The sequence below is a fragment of the Sus scrofa genome, chromosome 15, assembly GCF_000003025.6.
Source record: "Sus scrofa isolate TJ Tabasco breed Duroc chromosome 15, Sscrofa11.1, whole genome shotgun sequence".
NCBI classification, from domain to species: Eukaryota; Metazoa; Chordata; class Mammalia; order Artiodactyla; family Suidae; genus Sus; species Sus scrofa.
The window spans coordinates 20,833,652-20,843,441 of record NC_010457.5 but is presented as its reverse complement, the minus strand read 5'-3'; the positions used below and the strand labels follow the sequence as shown (position 1 = coordinate 20,843,441).

General features: G+C 40.0%; 1 protein-coding gene across 1 annotated transcript; it reads left to right on the top strand.

The window, feature by feature from the left end:
- On the top strand, nucleotides 7,346–9,587 carry LOC100738548 (Krueppel-like factor 17). Its single transcript, XM_021075452.1, is given in 1 exon segment — nucleotides 7,346–9,587. A coding segment is annotated over 1 exon segment (1,188 nt). The 5' UTR covers nucleotides 7,346–7,784; the 3' UTR covers nucleotides 8,973–9,587.

Sequence of the window (9,790 nt, the reverse complement as noted above, 5' to 3'; positions counted from 1 at the left end):
AAAGACAAATACCATATGATATCACTTATAACTGGAATCTAATATCCAGCACAAATGAACATCTCCTCAGAAAAGAAAATCATGGACTTGGAGAAGAGACTTGTGGTTGCCTGATGGGAGGGGGAGGGAGTGGGAGGGATCGGGAGCTTGGGCTTCTCAGATACAACCTAGAATAGATTTATAAGGAGATCCTGCTGAATAGCATTGAGAACTATGTCTAGATACTCATGTCGCAACAGAAGAAAGGGTGGGGGAAAAAACTGTAACTGCAATGTATACATCTAAGGATGACCTGACCCCCTTGCTGTACAGTGGGAAAATAATAAAAAAAAAAAAAAAGAAATAATGGAATTGATCATTAAAAATAAAAAGATGCCTTTATAATGAGTCCTGATGTATAGCTTCTGTCTCTGAAACATCTTTTCAATGAAAAAAAAAATTTAGATCCTATGGAATTCCTCAGTTTGGGATATAAAAAGAGTCACAAAACCATACTTAATTATGTAAATTGAATACTTTAAGAACTACCTTACCAAAAAGTTTCCATTCTGTACCAGTCTAGGAAAAGAAGTTACATTTTATAATGAAATGGACCTTGGGGAGCATGACAAACAAAAAACAAACAAAGAGATAGTATCACTATTGCGCTTCCATGAGCCATCATAACTCTTTTTCCCTAAAGAATTTATCCTTGCAGAAAAAGGACTAGTGCCTGAAGGGTTAACTCATCAGATGCCTGTACTCTTCAACTTCTAAACTCACTTTTCTTGCCTTAACTGCCTCTTTCATGCTGTGAAAATGGAACATAATTTTTTTACTGAAGCCTTATAGATGTTTAGCAAGGAATCAAATGTTACATAAATAGGTGAGTCATTTAAACGCAGGTAGCTCATCTGCAATTTAGTTAGTCTGCCTACCTGTCTAGGAACACAAGTAGGAACAGAAACACCTAGACTCTCATATGTAGCACAGTTCACTTGCATGTAGAGAGTGGCAGGTCTTTGTCTGAATGGCAATGGGATACCAAGGACAGGAAAAAATGGGCCAGACCAGAATAATTTTTTCCATTAATTCCCAAATAATATTTGAGAGTTAAAAATGCATGATTGCACAGTAAGACTGGACACCAAAGAGAAGGGGTGCTATGTTAACATTAATAACATCAACCAGACTACTGGAAATAGACCTGGAGGCCTGTGGATTCCCCTGGGAGATTCAGTACCTTTCTCGCTGCCTATTTTGTGAGAGAAAAAGTAACGCTATTTACTATCCAGAGAGGCTGGTGTACAGAGATTCCCACAGAGAATGTTCAATCAAATCCAAGCATTTTATTTAGTCCATAGAGGTCTGTTTGAACATGAAGACTTTGGCTGCAACCACAAAAATGTACACCTCCCCATGACCCACCCACAGAGAACTCCCTTAGCTGCAGGCCTCACTAATCTGTATTTGGATTCAAGGTCGGAATAGAAAAAAGAAAAGTTCTGCTTTGTTGAGGGATTGTTGACAACCTGTTGTCGTCACAAGACCATTTGGAGGACAAAACCAAAGCACAGAAACAAGGTTTAAACAAAATGACCTTGAGGGGGGCCTGAGTACTTGGTCTATTTTTCTCCCATTTCCTCCCCTGAACCTAGGTTATTGGGTAGTGCATTAGTTTTCTAAGGCTGCCATAATAAATTACCATAAAGAGATGGCTTAAAATGTAAGAAACTTAGTCTGTCATAATTCTGGAGGGCAGCAATGCAAAAGTCAAGGTGCCCACAGGGCCAGCCAGCCTCCTACAGAGGCTCTAGGGGAGATTCTTTCCGAATGACTGGTGGCTCCAGGCATTCCTTAACTTGGGACTGGATCACTCCAATCTCAGCCTCAATTTTTACGTGGCTTCTACTCCATGTCTTCTGTTCTGTCTCTTATAAGGATACTTAATGTTGGATTTAGGACCTACTCAGATAATTGAGGATAATTAATTTCATCTCGAGATCCTTAAATAGATTATATCTGCAAAAATCCTTTTTATCCTCAAATAAGGTCACATTCACTGGTTCCAAGATCACCGCTGGGACAGTGGACTTAGGCTGAGACTGAAGACAATGTAATTTCCTCCTCTGCTCTGAACATGAATTTAAGAGAGTGGATCTTGCTTAGAAACTCTAAAGAACCAAATTTCATTCAAATGCTCCATTCTCCATTTGGAGAAATGGATCAGGGAAGAGCACACTTGGAGAAAACATACTTGGATTTTATAGAGAATAAAATCTGACAGGAACTATAAATTAGACATACACTATGACACACCTTCATGGAGGTGTTTTGCAAATAAATGTCAACCTTACTAAAAAAGCTGAAATATGTGCAGGGTGTGTGGTTAAATGATTAGGTGAATCTGATGCAACTGCTGCTTAGACAATCTCTGCCCATGATCTTGATCCCTAAACACATCCTTTAGGATGCACTTAATGCCAACTACTGGGAATAATGTGAGATCCTATTGTTTTGCAATGGAAATTACCCTCTCAATTAAGGCAACTAAGAGATGGAGAAAGCTCACAGGCTTTAGTAAAATCTCTCTGGAGCTCGGTTAATATGCACTTCTAGAAACTGCACTTTGCCTTTTTGCTCACATGCTTGCTTCCTCAATCAGATAGAAATTACATACTTAGTCTGGGCTAGTCTTGTGAAGACTGAATTCTTTCTCCAAAAATTCACTTTAAGACTTAATTCCCTTAATGCACCTATGGCTTTCCAGTAATTCCCTGGGCAGGGGAATCTGCCAGAACTGCCCCTACCTTCCTCCTTTTGAATTCCTAAAGCATTATTGCCCGTGGATCCTCCAGCATTGTTTCACTTTCCTACTCATCTATCCACCTGCCTTTCTCATCCCTTGCTTGCCCTGACTCTATTTCTTCATGAATGCCTTCCTGAAACTTCTTGCTAATCGGAATGTGGTTCATGGATTGTAATCACTTGGGAGCTTGTTAGACCAGCAGGAACTCAATTCATCAGCATCTTAACTACAAGCACATTAAGGTGTGAGATGCACTCCCTGAAGCCCATCTTCTTAGTAGGTTATGACATTTGCTTTAGCCTGGCCTCCCAGCAAGCATGTGCTCTTGTTCAGAACTCTACTTCTTCATTTGCCATCTATATAGGACAGTGGATCTCAACCTTAGCTGCTCATTAAAATCATTTCAGTAGTTGTGATTTTTTTTTTCCATTGGAAAACTCCTACCCTTAGAGATCTTAATTTAATTTGTTTAGGCTGGAGACCAGGGACAGTCTTTATCTTTTTTTCTTTTTTTTTAACCTTTTTAAACTCTCCCAGGAGATTATTTGCAACCACATTTGAGAACACTGTCATAGAAGGATGGATTCAAAGTGTGGTCCCAGAGTCAGAGGCATCAGCATTGCCCAGACTTATTAAACATGCAAATTCTTTGGTTTGATCCCAGGGTTTCTGAATCAGAAACTCTGGAGGAGAGTCCAAAAAACTGTTTTAGCAAGCCTTCTAAGGAATTCTGATTAGGGCTAAGTTTGAGAAACACTGCCATTGAGTATCTCTTGCCACTCACTTAAAGTTCTATGGAAGGTACACTTATCCTAGAGTAACAAAAATGTACTTATGGAGTTCACTTGTGGTGCAGTGGGTTAAGGATCAGCATTGTCACTGCAATGGCTCAGGTCGCTGCAAGAGTTCAATCCCTGGCCTGAGAATTTCCATATCCATGGGCATGACCAAAAAAATTATAAATAATAGAAACATATAAATAAAATGAAAATGTACTTAGAGGAAATACTTTGAATGTATTCACACCCAAAGAAGACATATGCTTTCAGATTCCTATAATCATAGTCAGAATGTGACTAAGCTTAAGCAAAGTATATATGAGTCAGCAGGAAAAAAAAAAAAAGATTACTTCTGAGTAGAAGAGTTTCCACAGGAAAAGGAAATGTGTTCATGTGACACAAACATAAATAATAAGAGGGAGAAGGTGTTGAGGCAACTAGGGTAGTTTATTGAGAGATAAACCAAAAAAAAATAAATGGGAATATCAATATAAGCCATCCAGGTATTTATAAAAACACCAGGAAAATATTTTGTGTATGAGCTGCAGTTTCCTACACAAAGCAAAAGAAGATGACAGAAATTTCTAGGTACTGAAAAAGGCATTACAAAGGCCCTGAGGTAGGAAAAGCCAGGGAATCTTCAACAGAATCCCAAATAGGCTCTCCATGAAGCAGTCATTTAGGATGTAGGGTCTGGGAGTTTCCATTGTGGGCTGAGTGGGTTAAGGACAGGACATAGTCTCTGTGAAGGTGTGTGTTCAATCCCCAGCCTTGCTCAGTGGGTTAAGGATCCAGTGTTACCGCAGCTACAGCATAGGTTGCAAATGTGGCTTGGATCAGGTATTGCTATGGCTGTGGCTGGGGCCAGCAGATGCAGCTCAAATTAGACCCCTATCCCAGGAGTTTCCAGCTATAAGAAGAAGGAAAAAAAAAAGGAAAGAAAGTAGAATGCAGGGTCTGCACACTCACCTGTAAGGATGGCAAGAAGCTGACTATAAGAGAACAGATTAATAAGACGTGTGTCCTTGAAATTCCAACTGATTTTACAGGACTCTCTTTCTGATTATACGTAATAGGATTCTTCCAACTTTTAAAGCTTCCTTTATTCCTCATCCATCTTTCTAATTCCTTTCTTTTAATGTAAACTCATGGGATGCCCTGAATGACAAAAAAGTTGAAAGGAGGGACATTTGACCATAGAGCACACACTTGAGGGTTGCCACAGTAATGCAATGTCAAAAAACAATCTTAATTATGAGTGCTGAAATATTTCCTTTGTAGCTAAAGCTTCCTTTTTGGAGGTACCATTTAGTATCATATCCTGGGTTGATTCCCAGTGTCATAAAGGCCACAAGAAGGAAATAAAATGTAGTGGCTATTTGATAATTTTTGATGCTTCATAGCCACTTCTGCCCTTTGAATTAATAGGATCCTAATTACTCCACACCCTATAGTCCTGATACCACACCCCGTCTACCAAACGCCTCTTCCTGGATATCAGATTATGTGCTCTCAGATAACATTCCAAGATGAAAACACGGAATCCAGGTCTAGACAATCAAAATGCCAGGTTTCACAAGGATTTCCTGGTTCTGGATGACACAAAACACTACACTGTGGAATGTGATGAGTTCATTCTAAATGTTTTCTGAAACAAAAAATCTATAACATAGACAAGAATATTTTTTAAGGTAGTTCAATGAGAAAAACTTGTCCTCCTAACTCTCATAACACCCTGCCAATCTTTAATAATTTAAATGGAGTGACATTGGTTAAGAAATAGTTCAATAGATCAAGGGAATAGCATAGGGAATCAGAAAGGGCTCAAACAGACTGAGTTTATATTTGTAAGGATGTCACTTAAAAATCAGTAAAGAAAGATGCTCAATATCGCCAGTCATCAGGAAATGCAATTCAAAGTCATAATGAGGAGTAACATATAGACACTACCGTATATACAATAGATAACCAACAAGGATCTACCATATAGCACAGGGAACTACACTTGGCACTTTGAAATAGTCTATAAGGGAAAAGAATCTGAAAAATTATATATATATATGTAATGTAATAATATATATTATATATAAATAATAATACATATGTAATTTACTACTATACATTATAAATTATATGTGATGTAATAATATATAATATATATTATTAAGATATGTTATTTTGTATATATATTATATACATACATGCTATATAACAAATATTATGCATGTATATAATATATTAAGTATATATACTTTATATATATATATAACTGTATCTCTGTGTACATCTGAAACTAACACAGAATTGTAAATAGACTATACTGTAATTTTAAAAAATCACAATTAGCTATCCATTCATGCCTATCAGAATGTCTATCATAAAAAAGGACATAAATAACAAATGTTGGTGAGGATGTGGAGAAAAGAGAAACCCTGTACCTTGTTGGTGGGAATGTAAATTGGTGCAGCCACTGTGGATAACAGCATGGAGGTTTCTCAAAAAATTAGAACAATTCCATTCCTGGGTGTATATCTTTAAAAATATAAAATCACTAATTCTAAAAGATACATACACTTCAATGTTATATCAGTAGTATTTATAAAAGCTAGGGTAACCTTTTAAAAATATAAAAATCATATTAAAAATTTTTTAAATAAAATTTTGAAAAAATCATTAGGGAAAATAAAATTTGTTTAAAAAGAGGTTTCATCAATAATGTTAGAAAAATTGGCTGTCTGTTTGGAAGTATAAAATGAAAGTTAGTATCCTACTATATCCCAGTCCAAAACTGAATTCTAAATGGTTTAGAGTACCAAATGGAAAACCCTGTGAAATAGTTACTTTCAAATTATTGCCAAATATTACATAATATGATTTTTTTTTCAAAAATGCCAGGAACTATCACATTGCCAATTTAATAAAAAATCGGTGAGGGCAGAACCCAAGCATCAGCAGTTTTAAAGCTTCTCTGGTTTCCAATGTATTGCAACATTTGAGAACCAATGCTGGTTAATAGAGAAACGTGTTCCCAAGCTTCCTAGCAGTCAAAATATAGTTTAATCATAAGTGACCAAGTTTTAATTTTAAGATGATCAAATGTTCAGGAGATTTACCAGATTTTCTGGTGTTGAAAAATACGAGTGTCATCACTTAAAAAAGTCATAAATTAATAGCATATTCAGTAAGCCTGTTAAATTAACAATGGCTTTATGCTATTAATGTCATTGCTAGTTGTGCTTTTCCACCCTTAAAACTAGACAGAAGAATCCTAATTGCCTGGCATGGAGGAGTCGGGGAAAGGATCGAAGAGAACTCAGCATATTTATCCCCTGAGCCCCATGGGAAAGATGAGTGGGGTCATGCAGAACTAATCTGTGGAGATGCTGAACACATAGTAGGTTTGTGCTACAGCTGAGGAACCGAGATTAGAAAATAATCTATGATGGGGGTTGCAAGCAAACATGTCTGATTTTTTTCCCTGAGGAAGGCATTATCATTATTATATTGCTCTCTGCCCTAAAGGAAAAGAATACCTCTGTCTTCTAAGATTGTCTTCCATACAAACATTCTTAGAGGAGTTCTCATTTTGGCATAGCAGAAACAAACCCAACTAGTATCCATGAGGATGCAGGTTCAATCCTTGGCCTCACTCAGTAGGTTGGGGATCTAGCATTGCTGTGAGCTGTGGTGTAGGTCAGCAGCTGTAGATCCAATTCGATTCCTAGCCTGGGAATTTCCATACGCCGCTGGTGCAGCCCTAAAAAAAAAAAAAAAAAACAAGCAAAAAAAAAAAAAAATCTTAGAAAGAGTCAAAGGATGTACAGAAATACCATGACGAATTACCTCCAGATCAAGGAAAAAGAAGATAGCATAAAGGAACCCCAGAAAACAGCAGGAATAAGACTATGAGAGAGAAAAAAAAAATTAACCACAGTAAATAAAATTAGCATCCCACATTATAATCTCAGCTTTCTAAGACAGATGGCTAATGAATTGGGCCTCCATTTAGAGCAATATTGTGTGAATCTAGGATTCAATGAGAATTTCCTCTGCCCCTATTAATCTAGTGTACATACCCCACAACCAGACTCATGGTTTTCTGAGGGTAAAACCAAAACTAAAGTATTACTGAGGGACTGTGGCATCGTGGAGGAGCACCAGCCCTGCGATGCGCAGTGGGTCTCAGATTTGCTGGTCTGGACCCTCACGTAGTCCAGATGTGCAGCAGATCCCAGGCTGAGATGGAGCAGGGGGCCGAGGGCCTGAGCCAGTGGCCTGTGGCTCTGCACCAGCTTACAGAGGACACTGAGAAGTCACTGTCCATCTTGGACATGTCTTCATCTCCAGGAAGCGGTGGAGTGCACACCTCTTGGAACCATGGCCCATCAGGCACTCAGCAGGTTCCTCAGTGCACAGAGCTGGAGAGGATGTCCTTGGCCTCTGCTCAGGCACCCAGGCAGAATGCCTGTGAAATGGGGCAGCAGTTCAGTATGTCACTTCCTGAGCATGGTGTGAGCTACTGCTCTCAAATGACTTTCACTGCTTCCCAGATGATTTACAGTCAGGCAATGTCTCCTTCCCAGCCAGGAATGGGGGTTTTCAAGGGCTCCCAGGCAATGCCCTTAGGAGAGCCCAGTATTTCAAGTGTGGGTGTGACCTTCAGTGGGAATCTAAGCATGCCCCCCAGTGGGCTGCCAGTCTCACCTCCCAGTGGAATCCCAATGATGTCCCACAATGGAATGCCAACAGTGCCTTATTCTGGCCTCCCAACAGTACTTTCCAACGGAGACTCTTTAACACCTAAAATGTTTTTGGATCCAACCATGCCTTCCACTGAGGTTCAGGCAGTATTCCCCTCTTTGGCCCAGATGTTGCCCTCTAGAGATCCTCAGGACTTTGGAATGCCCCCAGCTGGATCTCCATCACTGCTGGCTTTGGAATCCCAGGGCTCTCTTGCGAGCCAGCCAGTCTCCCAGGAAGACTTTCCTAAGCACCGCTTATGTGCACCATGGACAGAGGCACAGAATTCCAGGGCCCAAGAAAGGGCTTCCAGGAGGAGCTCTCCCATTTCAAGGCTTTACCATAGTAAGTACGAGAACTGCGGCAAAGCTTATATGAAGTGCTCCCACCTCGTGAGTCACCAACGCAAACACACAGGTGACAGACCCTATAAATGCACGTGGGAAGCCTGTACCTGGTCCTTTTTCCATTCCCTTGAACTTGGAAGGCATACTTGAATACACACCAGATATCGACCACATAAATGTGACCAGTGCAGCCAACAGTTCATGAGATCTGACCATCTCAGGCAACATCAGAGGACTCATATGCAGATGCCAAGATCCCCAGACCTGAAGGCAGACAATGGACATAGGGCCGGTCCTCTTCCTGCTCCTCATCTTTAGATCAATCTCATCTTCACCTCATGTTGGCTTCTCCACCCAGATCCTGCCTGCCTCTGACCAGCCTGTCTCTCATAGGCGTAATTTTAGATGAAGACAGAATGATTATGAGGCAGTGTCGAAGCCCATGTGAGCTCTGGACCCAGTCGGGGCTCCTCCAAAACTGTCTTGGAGGCCCTCCCATCTCTGGGCTTCCTACTTCTGTCAAGTTTAGCTGCATGGGAAGGTGGAGCAAAATTGAGATCCGGAGTGCTATTTAAAAGCTCTTTTCTCTTAGGTGACTCCCAGCTTGAAACATTGTAGTGACTCTCCTGTGCTTACTACATAAAATCCAAGTTCCCTATCTTGGTCTTTGACAAAGATATTCAAATCCTGAATTTACCACTCACTAGCCACGTGACCCCAGGAAAGGTCTTTGATCATTATGCCTGGTTTCCCCCTCTGATAAATAAGAAAGACTGTTCTGAACACATTTTACACACAAAATCAGATTCTCTCGGAGTTCCTGTTGTGGTGCAGCAGAAATGAATCTGACGAGTATCCATGAGGATGTGGGTTCACTCAATGAGTTGGAGGTCGAGTGTTCCCGTGAGCTGTGGTGTAGGTCACAGACGCAGCTCAAATTGGATCCCGAGTTACTGTGACTCTGGCTTAGGCTGGCAGCTACAGCTCTGATTCAGCCTCTAGCCTGGAAACTTTCATATGCTGTGGGTGCGACCCTAAAAACCAAAAAAGAAAAAAAGAAAAAAAATCAGATTCTCTCTGGTGCTCCCCAGCCACATGTCCAGAGTGTGTCTCTCCCCCTCATTTCTAGACGTGGA